The sequence below is a fragment of the Enhydra lutris genome, unplaced genomic scaffold (assembly GCF_002288905.1).
Source record: "Enhydra lutris kenyoni isolate GAN:26980312 unplaced genomic scaffold, ASM228890v2 scaffoldscaffold5, whole genome shotgun sequence".
NCBI classification, from domain to species: Eukaryota; Metazoa; Chordata; class Mammalia; order Carnivora; family Mustelidae; genus Enhydra; species Enhydra lutris.
Genome location: NW_019154089.1, coordinates 8,778,288 through 8,805,023, shown reverse-complemented (window position 1 = coordinate 8,805,023; position 26,736 = coordinate 8,778,288). Strand labels below are relative to the sequence as shown.

At 37.1% G+C, this 26,736-nt stretch overlaps 1 protein-coding gene across 5 annotated transcripts in view; it reads right to left on the bottom strand.

Moving 5' to 3' along the window:
- The window catches only part of LOC111140881 (Rap guanine nucleotide exchange factor 6), a 196,384-nt gene that overhangs the window by 81,597 nt on the left and 88,051 nt on the right, over nt 1–26,736 (bottom strand). For all 5 annotated transcript variants that reach the window (XM_022493125.1, XM_022493123.1, XM_022493124.1 and 2 more), the window contains exons 7-9: nt 11,418–11,549; nt 2,621–2,798; nt 487–623 (exon numbers count right to left, since the gene is read on the bottom strand). In XM_022493125.1, the coding sequence (XP_022348833.1) occupies nt 487–623; nt 2,621–2,798; nt 11,418–11,549 (447 nt within the window). The remainder of the gene's footprint in view (nt 1–486; nt 624–2,620; nt 2,799–11,417; nt 11,550–26,736) is intronic.

The window sequence follows — 26,736 nt, the reverse complement described above, 5'->3', positions numbered from 1 at the left end:
TCCTCCCTTCACCCACACAAAGTTACCAGCCAAACATTTCTTAATATAGAACTGCCACCACATAAATGTCTCAAGTGACAGGACTCCACCAAGAGGCATAGATATCAATACATTTTACTTCTTTTAATGTATAACATAAAAAATGGATAAGGAGAGTAAGTAAATAACAAATATTTTAAATAATGACATAAATATACAAAGAATCTTTTTTTTTTTTTAAAGTATTACAACTTGAGAGAAACAACTCTGGTTCAATGGACATTATTTATTGAACATCTGTTCTATACTAGTTCACTGCTGGGAAATAAAAATTAAGACAAAGCAAAGCAAAAACAAAAATAAAAACCTGCATCTTCAGAAACTGTAACAAACCCAAACTCAGCATTCATGTAAAAAAAAGTAAAGATTTACATAAGTTTATGGAAATTAAATCATTCTAAAAATTAGCTGCCACACTAAATAATATACATTAATATGCGAGCCTACCTCTTGCCCATCTTCAAGAATAATAGCTCCAGCCTGATCGACCACTTCAAAAATCATCACTGTGCAGAGTTCTCTCCTTACAGACATGGTCATGTTTGCAAAAGCAGGGAGCTGGTGCATAAACTCCATTAATTGTTCTATCAAAAAAAAAAAAAAAAAATTTTGGTATAGACACCATTAAAGGCTACACTTTAAAGATCCAATAAAATCTAGAATTGAATACCCAATTTCCTAATCAACCTATGAATTTATGTTGCTAACACTGCGCAAACAAGGTACAAGATGACTATTGGTTAAAGAAACACACACACACACACACACAATGATTTAATAGATATTTCAGAATCACACACACAAAAATAGGCATATTGGAAGATACCAAGAATTCACAACCTCCAGAGAATATCAGAAACCCAGAGACTGAAACGAGGCTAATTTTCCTACTCTGTGATATCACTCCATGGTAGTTAAGTTAGTGACATCTTTCCATCTAACAGATCTAAGCTAAAAGATGTAAAAGAATTAACTCTAAGGTGCTATCTACCCAGATAACTGGGACATAATTATATTTCAATTTTTTAAAAACTGTGAAAAGAACACAGTATACAATTCTTTATCATTAAAAATGCACTTTCAGGGGTGCCTAGGCAGCTCAATGGGTTAAGCCTCTGCCTTTGGCTCAGGTCGTGATCCCAGGGTCCTGGGATCGAACCCCGCATCGGGCTCTCTGTTCAGCAGGGAACCTGCTTCCTCCTCTCTCTCTGCCTGCCTCTCTGCCTACTTGTGATCTCTGTCAAATAAATAAATAAAATCTTTAAAAAGTAAATGCACTTTCAGTTTCTGTCCCGATACTATTCATGAGTCTAAAATGTAAGTTAATGAACTATATTATGTCATTAGAATGGCAAGGAATGTTCAAATATACTCATCTTTACTCACAGAGATTATGATTTTTGGTAGTAGCATCTTCTGATTTGAATGACAGCTATATGGCTATTATGAAAGGGAAATCTAGGATAAAATCTTAATTGAATCATAACAATATATAATGACACTAAGTAATCCTGTTCTTAAAGAAAACATTAGCATCTTTAGTATTATTCAACCTCCCCAAAGTGATGAGTTCTGTAAGAAATACAAAAAGGGAAAATTCATAAACTTTTATCAAAAAATTATACACACACACACACACACAAAATTTATTTTTTCTTCCCCTCAAGCTAGACAAGTAAAAAGATGACTTTTGATAACATCTGGAAAATTTTTAAAAAGTTAGACATCAGACACTGTTGTATTGGATCTTAAATATCTTATGGACATGAAGAGGGAAACTACTTTACTGTAGTCAAGCTTTTGTTTTATAACTGGGAGCAGCCAGAATATGAGGGCTATCTGCTTGTGACATCTATCACCCCAGTAATCACCAGTGTTGATTCAGATGATCTGCCTGGCTAAGCAGGTGTCCCCTTCCCCCGACTGTTTCATGTGCATCCCTATGCAAGCTGTGCAGTCAGTTTAAGATGAACTTTCCCTACAAAGGACAACTGTTATTTGGTCAACAGTATACCAATAGCTGTACTCCCCTGCTGTATCTTCCAAACCCTCAAATTGGGGTAGCTAGCCTCCAAAATGGCTCCAAATCTCGTTATTCATGATCCTGTACAATTCCCTCCCACATTATATCACGGTTATTCTGTGTGACACTCCTGAGACCAAATCATAAAAGATAATGTGGCATATGCCTTACTCTCCCTTATTACTTGATTTGGGGGAAACCAACTGCCATGTTGTGAGATTATTAAAGAGCCTATGGAAAGGCCCACAAAGCAGGAACTGAGGTCTTCTACTAAAAGCCATATAAGTAGCCACCTTGGAAACATATCCTCTAACTCAGCCCAGTGAAGCCTCAGATAACTCTAACTCCTGCTCACATTCTGACTAAAACTTCATGAGAAACTGAGCCAGAACCACTCGGCTAGGGTGCTTGTGAATACTTGACCCACAAAAGCTATGAGAAAATAAACATGTTATTTTAAGCCACTAAGCTTCAGGTATTTTGTTATGCAGCAAGAGATTAACTATATATAAATTAAACTATAAAATTCTTATTGTGAACAGATATATATTTTTTTACCAATATCATCATCAGTTTTGTCTGCAGGTTCTTTCTCAAGACATTCTCGAACAAGATCTCGTCCCTGCAATGGATCTGTTCGATCTATCTCTTCATCTTCCTCTTCTTCATCTTCAGAATCAACAGGTCCTTCTGGAAGACGTGTTAAATCTACATCTCCTACTTCACTTTCCGTAGCCTACAAAAAGAAATCTTGATCGATTATGTAATAAAAATTGTATGACACAGCCTGAATTAATCAAAACTACTCCTTCCTAACACTACAAAGACAGCCAACACTATGTTCTATCAGAAACAAAACAGTATTTATAAAAGGCTTCTCTCTGCCCCAAAATACAGGCTCATGGTAAAATCCAGATGATAAATCTGAGCCAGTAAGTTCACAAAATGGTCAAGAGATGTAAACACCTGGATTAATACCAGTTTTCCAAATAACACATTTATTTTTTAGAAGTGTAACAGCTCCTAAAACATGAAGTGCAGGAGGCAGTTTAGCAACATTCATTTTATGAATATCTATTAGTCTGTGCTGGGTGTTGCAAATAAGATATTCTTTCACTACAAAGATTTAGAGTTCAGTAAGGTAGGCAACCATGTAAATTAAGAACAAAAGTATAAAAATGAAAAGGACTAAAACAGACCAATTGTGAAGTAATGAAAACATAATCATAACACCCCAATACCTTTTTGTTGAATCTAACTATGTAAAGAAGAGCTGAGATTATTATAGCCAATGTCTAAAATAAGCTTATACTTGCAACCTCAACTTTGGAAATACATTGGTCTCATATATCTGTAAAGGAACTAGCAGATTTTTCAGAAACTACAAATTTAAATGTCAATAATAGAAAATAATGAAATAATAAATAATTGGGACATACTGAAGTAAGCTCTAAGGTGCCAGAGGACTACGCAGACAAGTAAGACAGGGGCACACACCTGCAAGCAACTAGGTTCCTTGAGGCCAAAACTGCGTTTGCTTTCTGGCTACAGAACTTTAGGGTTTAAGTGGAGTCACTTCTGAATAATACATCCTTAGAACCACAAACTTGCTATAGCAGGTTATTATTTCTTTTAAAAGAATAGTTTATATTTAAATGTACACATGCTAAAATGACTTTCAAAAACCTCATTTATTTACATACATGGATTTTAATCCAAGAAACTAGTGTTAAAAACAAAAAAGGAATACTCTCTGCAACTTCCTCTATAGTTTAATTTTTCAGAATAGAGAAGCTCACCCCCAGAGTAGCCTTTATCCACTTTATCAAAAATTTAAGGACAATCTATTTTATATATGTGGGTTCTTAAACCAATGTCTTCAACATGATTTCAGGTTTTCATACCATGACCCAGACTATTTCAACAGTCTCCAAACCTTTTAGATTGTATCTGATAATAAGATGGCTTACAGCAAAAATAAGCAAGATTCAAGTCAGTTACGAGAACAACAGGCAAGGTTTATTGTGATCTGTGTGAGAAGTGAAGACACTTAAGAGGAAAATTCTTTAGAGAGAATGGAAATCATGGGTAGGGATTGTGAGAAGGATACTAAAGGAACTCTTTTAGAAATCTTTTTCTTTTTTTTAAGGTTTTATTTTTTCATTTGACAGAGAGAGAGCACAAGAAGGAGTAGCAGCAGGCAGAGGAAGAGGGAGAAGTTGGATCCCCACTGAGCGGGGAGCCTGACACAGAGCTCGAACTTAGGATGTTGGGATCATGACCTCAGGCAGATGTTTAAGGAATGGGCCACCCAGGCGCCCTAGAGATCTTTTAAGGACATCTGCAAAGGAAAGACTAGAGTCTATCCTTATAAATATCATCTTTAACTATACTTTTGTCAAAGTACAATAAAAAGAAAACGGATGAATATCATTTAAGGGAACATATTAAACTATTAAAATGTTAAAAGTATACAAGATGTATAAGGTGGCAAAATAAGAATTAAAAATAGTGAAGAAAGAGTAGCCAAAAACATGCTAGGAATTTAAAAAGGATTTTGTAATTAAAAAATAAGTAAATAAAACAAGCTATGTAGAATCCAAGGTCTAATTCCTTGACTGAGCAAAGGCAAGTCAGGTCTTTTAAGGTGAAGGTAGATATAACAACCATCAAGACGACAAGTCACTGCATGATATTTCTGAGGATGCAGTTTGCTGGCAGAGTTTAATTCTCTAACCGTATAAGAATTTCTTTTTTTAATGTAGTATTCACAATGTCCAGCATACAATAAAAACTTACTAGATAGATGAAAGAGGGAAATGTGATACATAACCAGGAGAAAAATCAATCAATATAAAGAGACCCAGGAATGAAAGAATGGAATTAGGAGACATGAACTCCCAACGTTATAAATAAGTTCTAAGATTTAAAAGAAAATACAAACATAAGCAGAGTGAAAATGGGAAATCTAAGTAAAGAAATGTAAGCAATAAGAGAAAATGTGAAGAAGGGCAATAAAAAGTACCCCAATTGAAGCAAAGAAAGAGTAAGGCCATAAAGAAAATTTAAGGGAGTCTGAGATAAGATAATAAGATAACATCAACTGTTGTTACCAAAAAAAAATGTAAATCAAGAGATATGTCACATTTGTTAAGACATGGTACAGAGAAGATCATTCCTGGTCTTTTAATTAATACTTTATCCCAGCACTTGGATTACAGCAGACCCTCAGAAAGATTATAATAAATTAAGTTCGGGGTGGGGAAAAAAGGTATCTTGGTGAAGCAGTTAATAAGGCAAGTTCATTAAACTTGTGTTTTTCCTTTCCTGCAGGATAATGTATCTCTGCGTTTATGTGTAACTATAATTTGGTGAGGCAGACAGTCCGAGGTGATTTTTCTGATGACTCTGCCTTCCCCAAATAAAGCACCAGAGGATATCCTTTTCCTGTTTGCATCAAGATAAAGAATGAGGGGAACTACAGGTTGGAATGAAAAGTTATACAAACTTACAAAAACCACAATTTCAAGTTTAGAGCAAATATATTAAGCCTAATATTAACCTTTAACTTTCAGTGCTTCTCTTTTTTGCGTTCCTATTTTGAGTACTTCATTCAACCTTTTACATGTACCACTTAGGCCTTATGTTTCCTCTCTATCTCTTTGGCCGGGGCAAGAAGGCTGAAAAATTAATCCTTCACAGTAATACTATCCAGAACAGTCCATTCCATATTCTCTGCAATAGGTCATGCAGTTTAATTAAAGCCTTATAAAGTCTTCTTTGCCCTGGATATAATCAAGCTTTAATTATTAGTGATCCTCTGCACTTTCCTGAGGAAAAATATTGGTTTCTACTTTCAAGTGTAACTAAAAAAAAAAAAAAAAAAAAAAATTCTAAATTACCTCCTAAATGCCAAGAGTGTGCTTAACTCAGCATGGAATACATAAATAAGAAACAAACCCTGCCTGTACAAATTTTTTATTCACAATCCACAGAAAAACTGCTGTGGGGTTCCAAGACATAGAGAAATGATATGAAAATGTCATCAAGGTGAAACTGCAGATAGAAGAGCACAACCAAAACACAAGGCTAGGACAAAGCAAACATGTTCAGGGAATAACTCATGTATTTTGTCATGGACCAGAATCTAGAATGTTCAAGTGGGGAACAGTGAAGCACTGAAACTTTTAAAATGTCTGAGTAAGGTCACACCATTCTTGTAATTTATCTCACGTGGGAGTTTAAAAAATGGGAGTAAGGGCACCTGGGTAGCTCTGTCCATTAAGCGACTGACTCTTACTTTCAGCTCAGCTCATCATCTCAGGGTCATGAGATCCAGCCCTATGTTAAAATGGGAGTAGCCAAAATGTAAGTGAAATTCTGACCTGGACACAGATACTTCTGACAGAAATATTAAAGTAGAAGGAAACGTGGTATGACAAAGCTAGCTGAGGTGTGAAATGAACAACCTAGTGGAGATGCGGCCCCAGTTATAGAGAGACTGGCAGTAGAGGTATGAATTAAGGATTCATGCTGCCATAGAGATAGTAACAGAAGCGATGGGATTTTTTAGCATGTTTTACTTCCCACATAGAAACTAAAAAAGATGACAGGGGATGAATATATAAAATACAAGTTAATGAAAAGATAAATGCTTTACTTCATAATATTCCAGCTCTTGCTGGATAAACGGACTGAAATATATAGAAGAAGTACTCAGAAAGAAGCACTCCTTATTTGAGTACTCTTTGAGGATACATAAAATGATCCAAGAACAATCTAACATCTTAATGTATAAATTTAGCTAAATTTTAAGCTAATCTGATTAGAAACATATTCATACCAAAAGATTACTTGCATTTTATCCAGACGGTGGTAAGTGGATTTTTTTTTTTTTGGCCTTTTTTTTTTTTTTTTAAGTTTCCTTGAGAGCCAAGGACTTTTATTTTTAAACATGAAAACTCTCAAGGAGGAAATGCATAGCACAGCCACTCATTTGGCCATATAAAATGGTGTCAATAATTTTCTTGTTAAGAACTGCTGTTCAACTCTCTTCTCTCTTCCCCTCAAACCTCCAAATTAAAAATACTTGCATTATTTCACAAGGCTTTGCTTATGGTGTTAGAAGCCATGACCAGATTAGGTGTTCGCTTTTAAAATCTATGAAGTGCCAAAATTTGGATGACCAGACAAACTACCTCATCTGTCACTGGTCAAGGTATACATACACAGGCAATGTCCACCTGTAACTAAACGGTGTATTCATAGCTTGAGTAAGTACTCCAAAGGAGGCGGGAGGTCAAGAGAAAGACTAAGGTCCAGTATTGATATTCCTCTTCCCTTTTGTTACAGCCTGAGGATGTGACTGGATAGACACACACTATTTGGTTGGTGTTATTTACTCTATCTGTTTTTTTTTTAAGAGTTTTTAATTTGTTTATTTGAGAGAGGGAGAGAGAGAGAGAGAGAGAGAACAAGCAGGGAGTATAGCAGGGGGTACAGCAGAGGGAGAGGTGGAGGGAGAAGCAGGCTCGGCGCTGAGCAGGAAGTGCAATGGAGGGCTCCATCCCAGGATCCTGAGATCATGACTTGAGCTGAAGGCAGATGCTTAACCTACTAAGCCACACAGATACCCCCTTATCTGTGTTTTAATTGTAAATCTTGATATTCTGCATTTGGGGGGATATATTTTTTCAATCTGTTTTTATTCTGTTCTTATTTCTTTTACAATCTAGTAATTTTAACTTTAATCTTTTCCCACAATTTTATTCAACTTTTATTTTTAACAGTACACTCTATTTACATCCTCTTTAAAATGTGTTAAATACATCATGATCCCAGGTCCTGGGTTCAAGCCCCACATCGGGCTTTCTGCTCAGCGGGGAGCCTGCTTCCTCCTCTCTCTCTGCCTGCCTCTCTGACTACTTGTGATTTCTCTCTGTCAAATAAATAAATAAAATCTTTAAAAAAAAAATAAAATGTGTTAAATACAGAAATACTAATGTTCACTGAGGAAAAAAAATAAGAAAAGCTTAGGTAACATAATAAAAACTACCCACAAACTTACTACTAATAGAAAACATTACTATCATTTGGTCCTCTTTAATTCACATTTACATTCCACGTATACAAGTATAAAATACATGTAATTATGTATGTATGTGTATTTATTTAAGATATTGGTTTCTTCTGTTTCCACATAAATGGTTTCTATCCATTGGCTATTCACCTAAGCTTAACCTAAGCCCAAGTTTGAGGATTTTTACCTTCTTTGGCCACCCTTAAAATTTTTATCTTACCTTTTCACATTTTGACTTTAGTATTATAACTATCTCCTTTAAATTTCTGAATTCCTGTTTTCGTTCTAGATTTCATTATTTTTGCTTCTTTTATCTATTAGGTCCTCCTAAACTAATTAACACCAACTTTTATCTTACTGATTACTTTTTAATTATGTCATGTTTAAACTATATGGCTCCCAAACCACCCTCCCTGCAAAAACCCCAAACTGCATTTATGTGGCCTTCTGGAAAATGCAAAATTGTAAAAGTAGAAAACAGATTAGTGGTTGCCAGGGTCTGAGGATCAGAAGATACTGACTATAAGGGGGCATACAGTACTTTCTGAGGTCATGGAAATGTTCTGTTTTCATGTAGGCTATACTGCTGAGGATGAATTTTATTCTATGTCAATTATACCTCAGTTAACATAAAAAATATAATAACAAACAACTAATGATGTAGGAAACAGAATGAACATAACTTGGTACTAGAAGTTATGCTCAAGGGAGAAGAGTCAAAAGTAACTTTCAGGTTTCTGGGATATGACATGTTGCCTTCTTCACTTTGTAATGGAGGCAGTCCTGTAACATGTAGGACAGCTGGCAAGCTTACTTATCCACAGTTTATCCAACGTTAAAAGGACTCTTTAAAGGTAGAATGAGGGGCGCCTGCGTGGCTCAGTGGGTTAAGCCTCTGCCTTCGGCTCAGGTCACAATCTCAGGGTCCTGGGATCAAGTACCACATCAGACTCCTTGTTCAGCAGGGAGTCTGCTTCCCTCTCTCTCTCTGCCTGCCCCTCTGCCTGCTTGTGATTTCTGTCAAACAAATAAATAAATAAAAAGGTAAAATGAGCTGTACAAAGTGTTAGTAAGGCAAGAAAACATGCGGAAGGTTGGAGCAGGGCTCCCATATACAAGGCCATAATTCTATAGCAGAAGACTTCCAACTACCAGTAAATGTGCTCCAGCCTCAGCCTCAGGTGGACAAACCAGTAGGAAGACATACTATACGTTATACAGACATGCTATAGATATTGTATTAAGTACAGTGCTTCAGAAGCTTCTCCAGGATCTTGCAAAGACACCGGACCCTGCTGTGTATAGCCCATCTTCTGGTGCAGAGTAAAGCACTGGCCTTTCCATGTGACCCTGATCTCAATTTGTGCACTAACCTTTTGTCTTTTCTCTTACAACCACCTAAGGCTCTGTTCCTTGCTTCAAAAAGGTGGTAACATCTGGTTTAGAAATGGATATACTAACGAGATGAGATACCTAGAACTTAACATAACCTCATCTCTGCTGCATGTTTTCTCCTAGCAACGTCTAGACATTCACACTATGAGAAATCTATAGTCTCAACCCTGCACTTCATTAATCCAGGACCAATCTTCTCTAAAAAAAACAAAGAATCCAGAGGAGCTACAGCTCTACTTTGGCTTTTTGGTGTGTAAGCATCCTTATTTCTTCCACATGACAATTCCTTTGGGGAGGGGCACAATACCTGGAATGCAATACTCTGAGAGGCTCCAGAGTCAACGTACTTTTTAAGTGTACTTTTAAAAAATCACTTGTTCCGTCTCCTACAAAATGGTGAACAGGAAGAATTCCTTGTTCTGTCTACTATAAAATGCTAAACAGGGAGATGTAGACGGCCACAGCAATGACCTTTGTGTAGAAAAGCTATGCATAATCCAAAAATGGAAGTTTTTTTCCATTTTGTCTCTGCCTACAAACTTCCCTTGAAAGGAATGCGGATTTTCCTAAACCATCTGAAAACAATTCAGTAGACCCACAGCCCAAAATGTTTTCCACGAGCAAAAATAACTCCGTTTCAAAAGACAAGGAATATGTGGTAGCCACCTGCCACCTATCACTTAAATTGTGGCTGGTCTGAACGGAAATGTACAGTAAGGGTATATTAAATTCTGCCTATGGGAGACTCCCACACCCCCATACTGTGCATGCACCCTCACATCCCTCTGTCTGGCACCTTGGGGCCAGGGCCACAGCCTGGACCGGTGGACTCTTGCTGTTCCATCTTGTGCTCTACTTGGCCTGCTACAGAGTCACCAAAGCAGGCAGTAGGAATGCTGCAGTCCAAGTGGCTCTGGAAAGTCGGTTGTAGACTCAGGTCATCGGGCAATTCCACCACATCAACGATCAGCTCAAAGCCAAGCTCCGCAGAGGATCTCAGCTCCTCCACGGCACTGATCCACGATTAGGTCTGCCCAGTTACCATGGAACCACCGGCCACAACAAACCCAAGAAAATCCCCCAACATTCCACCTGGAACTCTACTAGCAACTGGCAGCCTAGAAAGGCATGTAGGCTTTCTGAATGTTGGGGCAAGCCCTTCTCTGTCTCTTTCTCAAATAAATAAAATCTTTTAAAAAATATCAGCTAATAAATTAACTTTGATACTAATTTTTACATGTACATGTTTGCTTCGGATTTTTATTAAAATAATTTTATACTGTCTTTGGAAGCCAGAATTTTAAAAATTAAACTCATAATTTTAAACTGTGTGCTGTAATGATATTATTTGGATATATTATGCTAAATAAAACACATTATTCAAATTAATTTTACCTGTTTCCTTTTTTTTAAGGGGGTCTACTAGAAAATTCAACAGACCCTTGACAATAAAAACAATCATAACTATCTAGAATTTAAATAAAAACTTAAAAAAAGAAAAAGTTACTCTTTTCTTTAAAACTACTTACAAAACACTTAGTCCGTTATAAAAAACACCCTTTTTGTAAGTCTAAGTTAACTTGTTTCAAGAACTATTTTTTAACAAAGTATTATATATAATGAATTCCCTTGGACTAAAGACATTAAAAAGAACATTATATTCATATATTCCTGAACCATATCTAATCATTCTCAAAAGACTGCTTCTTTAATTAAGCTTGTAAATTTGAAATAATAAATAAAGTGTATTTTCCCAAAGATATTCTGCCTGAATTTCATACCCTTAAGTTAAAAGATACGTGACCACCTAAAGCACAAGCATGGATTATCTGGCAGAATAACAAAGCCACAGGCACAGCACACAAACTCCTAAGATATTACCTGATAGATATCAGATAAACTGCTGCTCCCAGAGTCACTGGCGATGCTACAACCAGACTGACTAGAAGACACATGAGTCACCTGTGGATGAGGGTTGTCTGTGATGTGCATCTTGGTAAGATCGGCCGGAAGCTGCAGAAGAAAAATAACTTAAGATATTCTAAACATCAAACACTACCTTTTTATCAGCATTGGTGAGGAATGCAGAGAATTACTGAATCACTATATTGTACATCTGAAGCACAGCACTGTGTATTAACTACACTGGAATCAAAATACTTAAAATTTTTTTTAAATAAAAAAATGAGTTCTTAACAAGTTCAAACTTCTGTAACAAATATTTGCTTTATGTACATTACTGTGCAACTTCATTTCTAACTTAAATTTTCCACTTTTACGAAAAATCTTAGGAAATCATAAGAACCAAATTAGTACTCTGACACTGTTACTCAAGCTTAGAGTGGAATTCCACTGTGTAGATTTCAGGAGACATTTTCATTGGTAATGGTATTTCATTGGTAATTTCAGAGGAAACACTTGGCCCCTCTTTTTCTCCAAATGAAACTCTCAGCTATTGCCACCTTCGACTGTTCAGAATGCACTACACACACACACCCACACAAACACACACCCCAACACAAAATGGTTATTCATATGAAAAAAAAAAAAAAAAAAAAAGAAAGTACAGCATCTGGTAGCAAGACTTAGGAAAAGTTGATTGCATTCCAAATTTCAAAAACTCTGTAGAGCTCTTTTCACATGATATTGTAGTAGTATGTAGTTGGCTCCTAAAAAATTTGTTAGTAATTATGATGATTTAATTAATGTCTATGCTAGGTACAGGGATACAAGAGACACAAGAAGGATATGATACTATCACACCATCTTTAGTATGGTCACGCTTTTATAGGGGTGCAGGTTTTATAATATCGTTCATACCAAAAATAAACCAGAATAACAAAAAACCTCACAAAATCAATGCTCTAAGAATTACAGTAGGAAACACTTGATTGCACTCCAGAGTAGTGAGAGAAAGTTTTAAATAGGAGTCATGGTGATATATTTTCCAAATAATTTCTCTGCAACTTGCCATGCAAGAACATTAAGAGAAATGAATTTACTTTTTAAAACAGAGCTTCTCATTGTTTTAGTGCAGGAGAATGTTGAAGATGAACATAGTAAAAACTAAATAAACCCTAAAGGAAAAACGGAGAAGTCTGAGTTCTTTTATCTTAAGAGTAGTCACTGTATTTATAAAAACCAAACACAGAGGGATGCCTGGGTGGCTCAGTCGGTTAAGTGTCTGACTCATGATTTCAGCTCAAGTCATGATCTCAGGGTCATGAGAATTAGCCCTGCATCAGGCTCCATGCACAGCAGGGAGTCTGCTTAAGAGTCTCTCTCCTTCTGACCCTTCCCTTCCCTTCCCTTCCTAAAAACAAACAAACTATACACAGAAATGACATCACACATTCCTCTGCCAATAAGGGTAGGTTATCTAACTCAGATAAATGTTGTAACTAAGATAAACAAAAAAGCTGGAATACACACACATAATCTGGCCTGTAAGATTTTGCTGATTTTTTTTTTTAAGATTTTACTTATTTATTTGACAGATCACAAGTAGGCAGAGAGGCAGGCAGAGAGAGGGAGGGGGAAGCAGGCTCCCTGCTGAGCAGAGGTTCCCAGGACCCTGAGATCATGACCTGAACCAAAGGCAGAGGCTTAACCCACTGAGCCATGCAGGTGCCCTGGTTTTGCTGATTCTTAAAGAGGGAGATGAAGAGACTCAGATGCACTTCAACAGTTACTGGTTAAAAGAGACAGAAGTTATATTCCAAGGCCTAGAATGGAAAGACCATCCTTTGGACTGGGAGTCTAGAAAGAACATTATACTCTAGGAACGACTATGATCCAAAAGTAAATTGATGCCTGTTTTAGAATAATCTAAATCCCTGATGTTGTATTAAGGTTATACAGGTTTACTAGTACTTCCAGTCAACTACTGGAAGCAAATAGGAATTCTTACCACAGGAAAAAAATCATACTAGGTCTCAAATTATTTAAAATATTTTGCATATACGAAACCATTGCTCAAATAAAAACAGGCACATGAGAAGACAAGACAGCACTGATGAAAACTGAGAAATAATAAACTTTAGAAAAGAATGAAGAACCTTCAAATAACAGAATAATCAGATTATAAAATGACTGTTTTTAATATATATAGCAAGGGTACACAAATATTTTCTTTAAAGGACCAAAGAACATATATTCGATACTTGTGCAGGCAACATACAATCTCTGTAGATACTTCTTCTTCTTCTTTTTTTTTTTTTAAATAACCCTTTAAAAATGTAAAAATCATTCTTGGCTCACAGTTCATACAGCTCACTGGCCATATGTTTTCCAATATAGCAATACATGATACAGGCAACTGAACCCTGAAAAACATAGGTTTGACCTGTATGGCTCCACTTATGCCTGGCTCCAGTTACATGTGGATTCTTTTTTTTTTTTTTTTTTTTTTTTAAGATTTTATTTATTTATTTGTCAGAAAGAGAGAGAGAGATTGAGCGAGCACAGGCAGACAGAGTGGCAGGCAGAGGGAGAAGCAGGCTCCCCACAGAACAAGGAGCCCGATGTGAGACTCGATCCCAGGACGCTGGGATCATGACCTGAGCCGAAGGCAGCTGCTTAAACAACTGAGCCACCCAGGCGTCCCACATGTGGATTCTTTTTAAATACACTACACTAAATATATTTTCCTTAGATTTTATTCATAATGTTTTCTTTCCTCTAGCTTACTTTATTATAACAATACAGTATATAATACATATAACATACAAAATATATCTTTTTTTAATATTTTACAAAATATGTCTTAATTGACTGTTATTGGTAAGGCTTCCAGTCAGCAGTAGGCTATTAGTACTTAAGTTTTTGTGGATTCAAAAGTTACACATGGATTTTTGACTGAGCAGCGGACCAGTGGTCCTAATCCATGTTGTTCAAGGGTTAACTCTACAAAGAAAAAGACAAGAACTTTAGCAAAGAATAATTAACAAAGAATAAAATGCAAATTCTAGAACTGAAAAGTAAAGTTAAGGAATTAAAAAGTCAAACGTGGACTCAATAGATTTGACAGAGCTAAGAAGAAAATTAGTAAAGATTGGCCTGAAAAAATATCCAGAATGAAGCACCAAAGTAAAAAAGAATGAAGCTGGGAGAGAAGGGACAAGAACCATAGGAGATACAGTGAGAAGGTAATATCTGAATAATCAGAGTCATAGAAAAAGAGAGACTAAGGCATAGAAGATAATGGCCGAGCATTTTTCCAAACTGACAAAAAATAAAAAGCCAGGGATCAAGTGGCTTTAAGAATGACCAACGAGGGGCTCTTGGGTGGCTCAGTGGGTTAAGCCACTGCCTTCAGCTTGGGTCTCTCTCTGCCTCTTTCTCTCCCCCCTCCCCCTGTCAAATAAATAAATAAAATTTTAAAAAAAATGACCAAAAAGATAAATAACAAAACCATACCTATGTTAACTAGGGTGAAACTACAGACAAGGGAAAAAAAGATAAAGAGAAGTCTTAAAAGCAGTCAGAAAAAAAAATTAAAGGAACACTTGGACAAAAGCAAGATTAAACTGATGGCTGAACTCTCAACAGAAATTTGAAAGGCAGAAGAGAATGGAGTGATATCTCCAAGAGTGAAAATTCTATACCCAGCAAGAAGAGTCCTTGGGAAAAAGGCAAAATAAAGACATTTTCAGAAAAATAAAAATGAAAACAAATACTCTCCAGAAGACCTACAATAAATGAAATCCACAGGAAGAAAGGAAACAATTCCAGATGGAGGCTTCTAGATGCAGAAAAGGAAAGCCAATGAAAACAGGAAATGTGTCGGTAAATCTATATGGATACTGACTACATAAAATAGGAACATTAATGTCCCAACACACATATAGAATTAAAATACAATATACAACAACAGAATTTAAGTCTCGAGAAGAGTAAACGAAGTTATTGAAGTACTTTTTCTTTGCAATGTCCATGAAAATGTAGAAACAGACTTCACAGATGAAGCATACATCACTGTAATCTCTGATTTAAGAATAGTAAAACTGTGTATAACTATGAAGTTTACACAGGGGAAAACATTAAATAAAGGGAAAAGTATATACCATGCAAACATAAATCAAAAGAAAGATTATGTAGTTGTATTTCAGATGAAGTAGACTTGAGGGAAAAGCATTAGAGACAAAAAGGGGATATATTTTAATAATAAAAGGTTCAACACTAAATAAATATGTACCTAAGCATAAATATATAAGGCAAAAAATGGCAACAATAAAAGAACTAGATGAATCCACAATTATGCTGTCAATTTATACCAAATTTCCCAGTGACAGAATAAGCAAATAAAAAAATATATAACAACAGAGAAGATAGGAAAAACCATAACACACCTGACCTAAAGTGCATGAACATAGAATAATGCAACCAAAAACTTCAGAAGACTCTACCTCCCTCTCCCTGTGCCTCTTACCCCATGTTCTCTCTCTCTATTTTTAATAAATTAATTTTTTAAAAAGGCAGAAAAATCAATGAGGTATCTGTAACTGGTTACAATAATATAGAAATAGTGATGGGAGTACATCTCAGCTCAAAGATCTACTTAGTTTCTACCGTTTGGACAGAATTCAACCAGAAATTCGTTCATCTAGGAACGAAGTTTATGAAAAGACGAAGACTGAAAATTGTTTTAAAAGGTCATATGTTTGGTGGAGGTGTCAGGAGTGGGAGATGATCCGTACTCCCAAGATTCCCACAGAGGTTAAGACCACGGAGAAAGAGGATATCCATCAACGTAACACAATGAACCAAAGCCAGAAGAAGATCAAGTCTGCAAATTGGGTGGGTAATGATACTTATGAGAAATCTTCACCCTGACTAGACCCTAAATGATAAGATTATCTCTACTTTACTAATGAGAAACTGAGGCAATAAAATTAAGCTGTTAGCCACAGATCTCTCACTCAAGTAACTAGTGGAGTTAGAGTTAAAACCCAGAACTATCTGATTCTAATACTCTCTGCTACACTCTGCTTTGTACCAGGAACTCTGCTGGTAACAAAGATAAAACCAGATGGGTCCCCACAGTCTAACAGTGAAGAGCAGACAGAGATTCAGAAGTATACAGTATCAGGGCGCCTGGGTGGCTTAGTGGGTTAAAGCCTCTGCCTTCGGCTCAGGTCATGATTCCAGGGCCCTGGGATTGAGCCTCGCATCAGGCTCTCTGCTCAGCAGGGAGCCTGCTTCCCTTCCCCCCCTCCTCCGCCTCTCTGCCTGCCTCAAAGCCTACTTGTGATCTCTGTCAAATAAATAAATAAAATCTTAAAAAAAAAGTATACAGTATCTCCTTTCTCCCTCATGAAGGAAACTTAGATCAACATACAGGAATCCCTTCAACCTCTTCATGTGATGAGAATAATAATGATAGCAACTACAGCTATTGTTTGAGTACTCACCACATGTACCAAATATGTAGGCTAGCAAATATATCCTTCTACATACTTTTTTACATAGATTATCTCATTTAATCATCAAACAACCAGCCAAGGTAGATGTTATTATTATACCCAATTTTCACATTAGGAAACCAAAGCCCAGAGGAGTTATACAAGTTTCCTGAGGTCACATAGCTAGGAAGCAGGGAAACTGCATTTAAAAATCCAGGCAGCCTGACTATAAATCAATTGCTCTTTCCTACTTAGTTGTTTCCTGATACTCAGTTTTGAGTTCCTAACATCCAACAGCTCCTTTTCTTTATAACAAAAGAGGCAGAAAGGAGAAAGTTTTCCTCCAATAGGAATCCTGGATTTTTTTTTTTTTTAAGATTGATTTATTTATTTGACAGAGGTCACAAGTAGGAGAGAGGCAGGCAGAGACAGAGAGAGAGGGAATCAGGCTCCCTGCTGAACAGAGAGCCCCATGCGGGGCTCCATCCCAGGACCCTGGGATCATGACCTGAGCCGAAGGCAGAGGTTTTAACCGACTGAGCAACCCAGGCGCCCCGGAATCCTGGATTTCTTAAACCTTCTCTGCAGTCTCTCAGCTTATCTGCCCCTTTTCCTTTGCTTTCTACCCCCAGTAGGGAGTTATTAGCTTATCTTTAATGAGCAATGTCAATTCACTTACCGCATCATCCTTCTAGCCTACCAGGTCTGGCAAACCTTCCTATTTTCCACAGTTACTTTATCCATTTCCTATACCCAAACTTCTGAGCTCTGCTGGAGCTCACATGTCCATGAGGACCAGTGTCAAAGTTCAGTTTGCGGGGTGGAAAGGTTCCTTGGCTAACAGCTTGAATACAGACACAGATTACGAAAAAGTACACAGTCTTTTGAAGACTCTGTATACATATAAAGGGAAAGAGATGTATTAAGAGGCTAGAGGTAGAACATAATCTTCAATGTCAAGCAAAGTATTGTGATTTTGAATCCTATAGGTAATAGAGAGCTACTACAAGTTTCTGGGAAGAGCAATGACATAAGACCTGTGTGTCTCAGGCAGACGTAAGCCAACAAAGTGTCTATTTTTCTGACTCAAAGTTCTCTGCAGGTCCAGGCAATACTTTGGGGCAACTTCTTTAAATGCAAACTCAGATACTACTTTGGTATTTTGGCTCTGCCACCTCCATACAGGGCCACTTAAATCACAGCAGCAGAAGAGAGCTGCTGGAAGAGATTACTAAATCTTGCCAGCAACCAGGGAAATAAAAATGTAAACAAATAACTATTCATGGGATTGGCAAAGAGAAAGCTTGATAACACAAAATATGGGCAAGGCTATGGAGGAAAACAATAATCTCATAAATTACTAAGTTATGAATTGGTATAGCCACTCTGGAGAGTGATTTGGGGAGTAGCCACTATGAAGAGCAAACATTAAGATTTATTACTTAAATTACTTAAATTCATAAACCTATGACTCAACAGTTCCTCTTTGGGTATCTATCCCAAAAAAGCATATAGGTGTGCAAGGAGGGATATGTAAGAACATTCATTATAAACAAAGTGTAATAGTTTGAATTAAAGAAAAATAATCACAAGAATGGCTAAGTTGTTACAGCCCATTATGGAATACTGTGCAACAGTTGAAGGTAGGAAGCAAACCTGTATAAATCAAACCTGAATAGGTCTCCTAGCTGTACTGACTAAAAAAAGTAACGTTCATGATAAATATAAGACTCATTTTTTTTTAAGCATAAAAACATCATTACATGTTTTCTGCGTACATATACTCATCTAAGTTTGGGAGAAGAGATTTGGAGGAATATATATCAGGCAATCAAGAGCAGTACTCTTTAGTGAAAGAGAAATATCAAGGCTGGTAGCCCAAAAGGCGTTTTGGCATGATCTACAATATCCAGCTAAAATGTTTCATTTTTGTATGGGGAAAACATTTATTAGAATGCTTTACGAGAACATGTTAAGTACTAATATACCTAATATATAAAGTGGAGCCAAGACTTTCGGTCTTAGGACTGAGCTCCGTATCGGGTTCCCTGATCAATGGGGAGCCTGCTTCTCTCTCTCTCCTGCTCCCCCTGCTTGTGCTCGCTCACTCTCTCTGTCAAATAAATAAATTAAAAAGAAAAAAGAAAAGAGATTCTGAGGCTCAAAAACACCCTTTGGAGACTGTTTTCTGAAGACAATCTAAATGTCTCAGAAGTCCTAAAGGAAATAGTTGTATATAACCACAGTAGCCTTGGGTATATTACACTAGTACTTTGCGTGAGGCAAATGGAACTACAAGAGAAGCATACATTCTTAGTTCATTAGTTTTACTAGAAGATGAGGGTTGGAGAGACACTGACATGTATATCTCCCCACTGTAACATTTTTAAAACCAAAGAGCAGCTTTCAATCAATACTTGCACTTAACAGTAGGTTTATTAAAAGTGCAGACAGACTTGCTGAGAAAAGAGGAACTCAGTTTAAGAGTGCAGGAAACCAGTCACTGCACTGAATGAGTGTAGCAGGAGATAATGGGAGAAGAGTCCCACAATGTCTAGTAAATCACAGCTAAGACTCTGACTTTTAGTCTGAATAAAGTCTGCCTAGAAGGGAGTTGTCAACTGTGTCAAACACCACAGACAGGTAAAGTAAGGGTCAGAAAATGACCTGCAGATTTAGCTGTGTGTAAAAATGAAAATGGACTCACTGCCTTGACCAGTGACCATAGAAGCACCTAAAAGAAGGCAAAGAGAAGCCAAAGTGGTGATATCTCTTCCACCCAGTAAATAAGTCACTTTGGGTAAACAACTTGAACAGACCAGGAAGGTGAGTTCTCAATCACTCGAGGAGTATCAACCTCCTGAAAAAATACGCAAACACACTCAACTAAGAGAAGACTTTAAACATGAACAAAGAGCTAAGCAGACAATAAGGGAAACGACTGCCATTCATGAAATGAAAACAAGTTATTAAACAAGGGTGGCTGTTAAAAACCATCACTTGAGATTTCAGAAATGATTAATGGTGTGGGAAACAAAGGCATAAGAGAAATTATTAAATTTCCTTACTACCTACAGCCCACTGACAAGTCCTTGAAACAGGCAGAATGACATTCCTCTAGGGACTTAACTGCCTGGATGTTGACAGTTTGCTAAGGGCAAAAGGCAATCCTAAACACCACCCCCCACCCCAGAAATCTACTTTAACATATAAAATTCCTTTAGAAATTTCCTTTATCTCTAAACCCCACCCAGACACGTGTGGCAATCACCCCTCTCCCCACAAGTATATGGCCCACCAATATACATCTGAAGGGTCTCATGATTAAGGTTTTATTAGATAGCAATAAGTGACCTCTTCCCAACAACAGCTAGCCCCCTCAAGCTCCTGGAAACCTTGCTTCCAAAAGTCTTTAGTGACTTATGCTTTCCCAAACCCCCTCACAACTTGGAAGTATACAATGGGTCACTCTTCATGACTCCAGTGCAGCTCTTTCTGCCCACGGGTCCTGTCCCTGTGCCTTAATAAAACCACTTTTTGCAACAAAGATGTCTCAAGAATTCTTTCTTGGCCATCGGCTTTGAACCCTAATGTCTCTCCCAAATCAATTAATACAACGATTACATTTAGAAATTTAAAAGATGAAGAGCAGAACAGCAAATGGTAACAAATGGAGAATCGGTGAGTTAGAAGATCAAACTGGAAATGCATAGAGTGAAAATAAAGTCTGAAACAAGTGTTTAGAGATAATATGGACAGATCCAGAGTTCCAACATCTACAACACTAAGAGCTGCAGTTTTCAAAAAATAAATTTCCCATAACTGAAGACCAATGGGAATAAAGATTCCCATTGAGAATCTTGAGAAGAGCTTGCAAGTCCCAAGAAAACAAAACAAAAAATTAGATAATCCATAATAAAACCTCATGGCATCAAGGATAAAAAGAAAAATCCAAACAAAACAAAACAACTAACCACTGACAAGAAAAAGAGATTACTTAACAAAGGACTGAGGATTATAAGGAGCCCAGACTTCTCATCACCAACAATAACAAGGAGCCCGATGTGAGACTCGATCCCAGGACGCTGGGATCATGACCTGAGCCGAAGGCAGCTGCTTAAACAACTGAGCCACCCAGGCGTCCCACATGTGGATTCTTTTTAAATACACTACACTAAATATATTTTCCTTAGATTTTATTCATAATGTTTTCTTTCCTCTAGCTTACTTTATTATAACAATACAGTATATAATACATATAACATACAAAATATATCTTTTTTTAATATTTTACAAAATATGTCTTAATTGACTGTTATTGGTAAGGCTTCCAGTCAGCAGTAGGCTATTAGTACTTAAGTTTTTGTGGATTCAAAAGTTACACATGGATTTTTGACTGAGCAGCGGACCAGTGGTCCTAATCCATGTTGTTCAAGGGTTAACTCTACAAAGAAAAAGACAAGAACTTTAGCAAAGAATAATTAACAAAGAATAAAATGCAAATTCTAGAACTGAAAAGTAAAGTTAAGGAATTAAAAAGTCAAACGTGGACTCAATAGATTTGACAGAGCTAAGAAGAAAATTAGTAAAGATTGGCCTGAAAAAATATCCAGAATGAAGCACCAAAGTAAAAAAGAATGAAGCTGGGAGAGAAGGGACAAGAACCATAGGAGATACAGTGAGAAGGTAATATCTGAATAATCAGAGTCATAGAAAAAGAGAGACTAAGGCATAGAAGATAATGGCCGAGCATTTTTCCAAACTGACAAAAAATAAAAAGCCAGGGATCAAGTGGCTTTAAGAATGACCAACGAGGGGCTCTTGGGTGGCTCAGTGGGTTAAGCCACTGCCTTCAGCTTGGGTCTCTCTCTGCCTCTTTCTCTCCCCCCTCCCCCTGTCAAATAAATAAATAAAATTTTAAAAAAAATGACCAAAAAGATAAATAACAAAACCATACCTATGTTAACTAGGGTGAAACTACAGACAAGGGAAAAAAAGATAAAGAGAAGTCTTAAAAGCAGTCAGAAAAAAAAATTAAAGGAACACTTGGACAAAAGCAAGATTAAACTGATGGCTGAACTCTCAACAGAAATTTGAAAGGCAGAAGAGAATGGAGTGATATCTCCAAGAGTGAAAATTCTATACCCAGCAAGAAGAGTCCTTGGGAAAAAGGCAAAATAAAGACATTTTCAGAAAAATAAAAATGAAAACAAATACTCTCCAGAAGACCTACAATAAATGAAATCCACAGGAAGAAAGGAAACAATTCCAGATGGAGGCTTCTAGATGCAGAAAAGGAAAGCCAATGAAAACAGGAAATGTGTCGGTAAATCTATATGGATACTGACTACATAAAATAGGAACATTAATGTCCCAACACACATATAGAATTAAAATACAATATACAACAACAGAATTTAAGTCTCGAGAAGAGTAAACGAAGTTATTGAAGTACTTTTTCTTTGCAATGTCCATGAAAATGTAGAAACAGACTTCACAGATGAAGCATACATCACTGTAATCTCTGATTTAAGAATAGTAAAACTGTGTATAACTATGAAGTTTACACAGGGGAAAACATTAAATAAAGGGAAAAGTATATACCATGCAAACATAAATCAAAAGAAAGATTATGTAGTTGTATTTCAGATGAAGTAGACTTGAGGGAAAAGCATTAGAGACAAAAAGGGGATATATTTTAATAATAAAAGGTTCAACACTAAATAAATATGTACCTAAGCATAAATATATAAGGCAAAAAATGGCAACAATAAAAGAACTAGATGAATCCACAATTATGCTGTCAATTTATACCAAATTTCCCAGTGACAGAATAAGCAAATAAAAAAATATATAACAACAGAGAAGATAGGAAAAACCATAACACACCTGACCTAAAGTGCATGAACATAGAATAATGCAACCAAAAACTTCAGAAGACTCTACCTCCCTCTCCCTGTGCCTCTTACCCCATGTTCTCTCTCTCTATTTTTAATAAATTAATTTTTTAAAAAGGCAGAAAAATCAATGAGGTATCTGTAACTGGTTACAATAATATAGAAATAGTGATGGGAGTACATCTCAGCTCAAAGATCTACTTAGTTTCTACCGTTTGGACAGAATTCAACCAGAAATTCGTTCATCTAGGAACGAAGTTTATGAAAAGACGAAGACTGAAAATTGTTTTAAAAGGTCATATGTTTGGTGGAGGTGTCAGGAGTGGGAGATGATCCGTACTCCCAAGATTCCCACAGAGGTTAAGACCACGGAGAAAGAGGATATCCATCAACGTAACACAATGAACCAAAGCCAGAAGAAGATCAAGTCTGCAAATTGGGTGGGTAATGATACTTATGAGAAATCTTCACCCTGACTAGACCCTAAATGATAAGATTATCTCTACTTTACTAATGAGAAACTGAGGCAATAAAATTAAGCTGTTAGCCACAGATCTCTCACTCAAGTAACTAGTGGAGTTAGAGTTAAAACCCAGAACTATCTGATTCTAATACTCTCTGCTACACTCTGCTTTGTACCAGGAACTCTGCTGGTAACAAAGATAAAACCAGATGGGTCCCCACAGTCTAACAGTGAAGAGCAGACAGAGATTCAGAAGTATACAGTATCAGGGCGCCTGGGTGGCTTAGTGGGTTAAAGCCTCTGCCTTCGGCTCAGGTCATGATTCCAGGGCCCTGGGATTGAGCCTCGCATCAGGCTCTCTGCTCAGCAGGGAGCCTGCTTCCCTTCCCCCCCTCCTCCGCCTCTCTGCCTGCCTCAAAGCCTACTTGTGATCTCTGTCAAATAAATAAATAAAATCTTAAAAAAAAAGTATACAGTATCTCCTTTCTCCCTCATGAAGGAAACTTAGATCAACATACAGGAATCCCTTCAACCTCTTCATGTGATGAGAATAATAATGATAGCAACTACAGCTATTGTTTGAGTACTCACCACATGTACCAAATATGTAGGCTAGCAAATATATCCTTCTACATACTTTTTTACATAGATTATCTCATTTAATCATCAAACAACCAGCCAAGGTAGATGTTATTATTATACCCAATTTTCACATTAGGAAACCAAAGCCCAGAGGAGTTATACAAGTTTCCTGAGGTCACATAGCTAGGAAGCAGGGAAACTGCATTTAAAAATCCAGGCAGCCTGACTATAAATCAATTGCTCTTTCCTACTTAGTTGTTTCCTGATACTCAGTTTTGAGTTCCTAACATCCAACAGCTCCTTTTCTTTATAACAAAAGAGGCAGAAAGGAGAAAGTTTTCCTCCAATAGGAATCCTGGATTTTTTTTTTTTTTAAGATTGATTTATTTATTTGACAGAGGTCACAAGTAGGAGAGAGGCAGGCAGAGACAGAGAGAGAGGGAATCAGGCTCCCTGCTGAACAGAGAGCCCCATGCGGGGCTCCATCCCAGGACCCTGGGATCATGACCTGAGCCGAAGGCAGAGGTTTTAACCGACTGAGCAACCCAGGCGCCCCGGAATCCTGGATTTCTTAAACCTTCTCTGCAGTCTCTCAGCTTATCTGCCCCTTTTCCTTTGCTTTCTACCCCCAGTAGGGAGTTATTAGCTTATCTTTAATGAGCAATGTCAATTCACTTACCGCATCATCCTTCTAGCCTACCAGGTCTGGCAAACCTTCCTATTTTCCACAGTTACTTTATCCATTTCCTATACCCAAACTTCTGAGCTCTGCTGGAGCTCACATGTCCATGAGGACCAGTGTCAAAGTTCAGTTTGCGGGGTGGAAAGGTTCCTTGGCTAACAGCTTGAATACAGACACAGATTACGAAAAAGTACACAGTCTTTTGAAGACTCTGTATACATATAAAGGGAAAGAGATGTATTAAGAGGCTAGAGGTAGAACATAATCTTCAATGTCAAGCAAAGTATTGTGATTTTGAATCCTATAGGTAATAGAGAGCTACTACAAGTTTCTGGGAAGAGCAATGACATAAGACCTGTGTGTCTCAGGCAGACGTAAGCCAACAAAGTGTCTATTTTTCTGACTCAAAGTTCTCTGCAGGTCCAGGCAATACTTTGGGGCAACTTCTTTAAATGCAAACTCAGATACTACTTTGGTATTTTGGCTCTGCCACCTCCATACAGGGCCACTTAAATCACAGCAGCAGAAGAGAGCTGCTGGAAGAGATTACTAAATCTTGCCAGCAACCAGGGAAATAAAAATGTAAACAAATAACTATTCATGGGATTGGCAAAGAGAAAGCTTGATAACACAAAATATGGGCAAGGCTATGGAGGAAAACAATAATCTCATAAATTACTAAGTTATGAATTGGTATAGCCACTCTGGAGAGTGATTTGGGGAGTAGCCACTATGAAGAGCAAACATTAAGATTTATTACTTAAATTACTTAAATTCATAAACCTATGACTCAACAGTTCCTCTTTGGGTATCTATCCCAAAAAAGCATATAGGTGTGCAAGGAGGGATATGTAAGAACATTCATTATAAACAAAGTGTAATAGTTTGAATTAAAGAAAAATAATCACAAGAATGGCTAAGTTGTTACAGCCCATTATGGAATACTGTGCAACAGTTGAAGGTAGGAAGCAAACCTGTATAAATCAAACCTGAATAGGTCTCCTAGCTGTACTGACTAAAAAAAGTAACGTTCATGATAAATATAAGACTCATTTTTTTTTAAGCATAAAAACATCATTACATGTTTTCTGCGTACATATACTCATCTAAGTTTGGGAGAAGAGATTTGGAGGAATATATATCAGGCAATCAAGAGCAGTACTCTTTAGTGAAAGAGAAATATCAAGGCTGGTAGCCCAAAAGGCGTTTTGGCATGATCTACAATATCCAGCTAAAATGTTTCATTTTTGTATGGGGAAAACATTTATTAGAATGCTTTACGAGAACATGTTAAGTACTAATATACCTAATATATAAAGTGGAGCCAAGACTTTCGGTCTTAGGACTGAGCTCCGTATCGGGTTCCCTGATCAATGGGGAGCCTGCTTCTCTCTCTCTCCTGCTCCCCCTGCTTGTGCTCGCTCACTCTCTCTGTCAAATAAATAAATTAAAAAGAAAAAAGAAAAGAGATTCTGAGGCTCAAAAACACCCTTTGGAGACTGTTTTCTGAAGACAATCTAAATGTCTCAGAAGTCCTAAAGGAAATAGTTGTATATAACCACAGTAGCCTTGGGTATATTACACTAGTACTTTGCGTGAGGCAAATGGAACTACAAGAGAAGCATACATTCTTAGTTCATTAGTTTTACTAGAAGATGAGGGTTGGAGAGACACTGACATGTATATCTCCCCACTGTAACATTTTTAAAACCAAAGAGCAGCTTTCAATCAATACTTGCACTTAACAGTAGGTTTATTAAAAGTGCAGACAGACTTGCTGAGAAAAGAGGAACTCAGTTTAAGAGTGCAGGAAACCAGTCACTGCACTGAATGAGTGTAGCAGGAGATAATGGGAGAAGAGTCCCACAATGTCTAGTAAATCACAGCTAAGACTCTGACTTTTAGTCTGAATAAAGTCTGCCTAGAAGGGAGTTGTCAACTGTGTCAAACACCACAGACAGGTAAAGTAAGGGTCAGAAAATGACCTGCAGATTTAGCTGTGTGTAAAAATGAAAATGGACTCACTGCCTTGACCAGTGACCATAGAAGCACCTAAAAGAAGGCAAAGAGAAGCCAAAGTGGTGATATCTCTTCCACCCAGTAAATAAGTCACTTTGGGTAAACAACTTGAACAGACCAGGAAGGTGAGTTCTCAATCACTCGAGGAGTATCA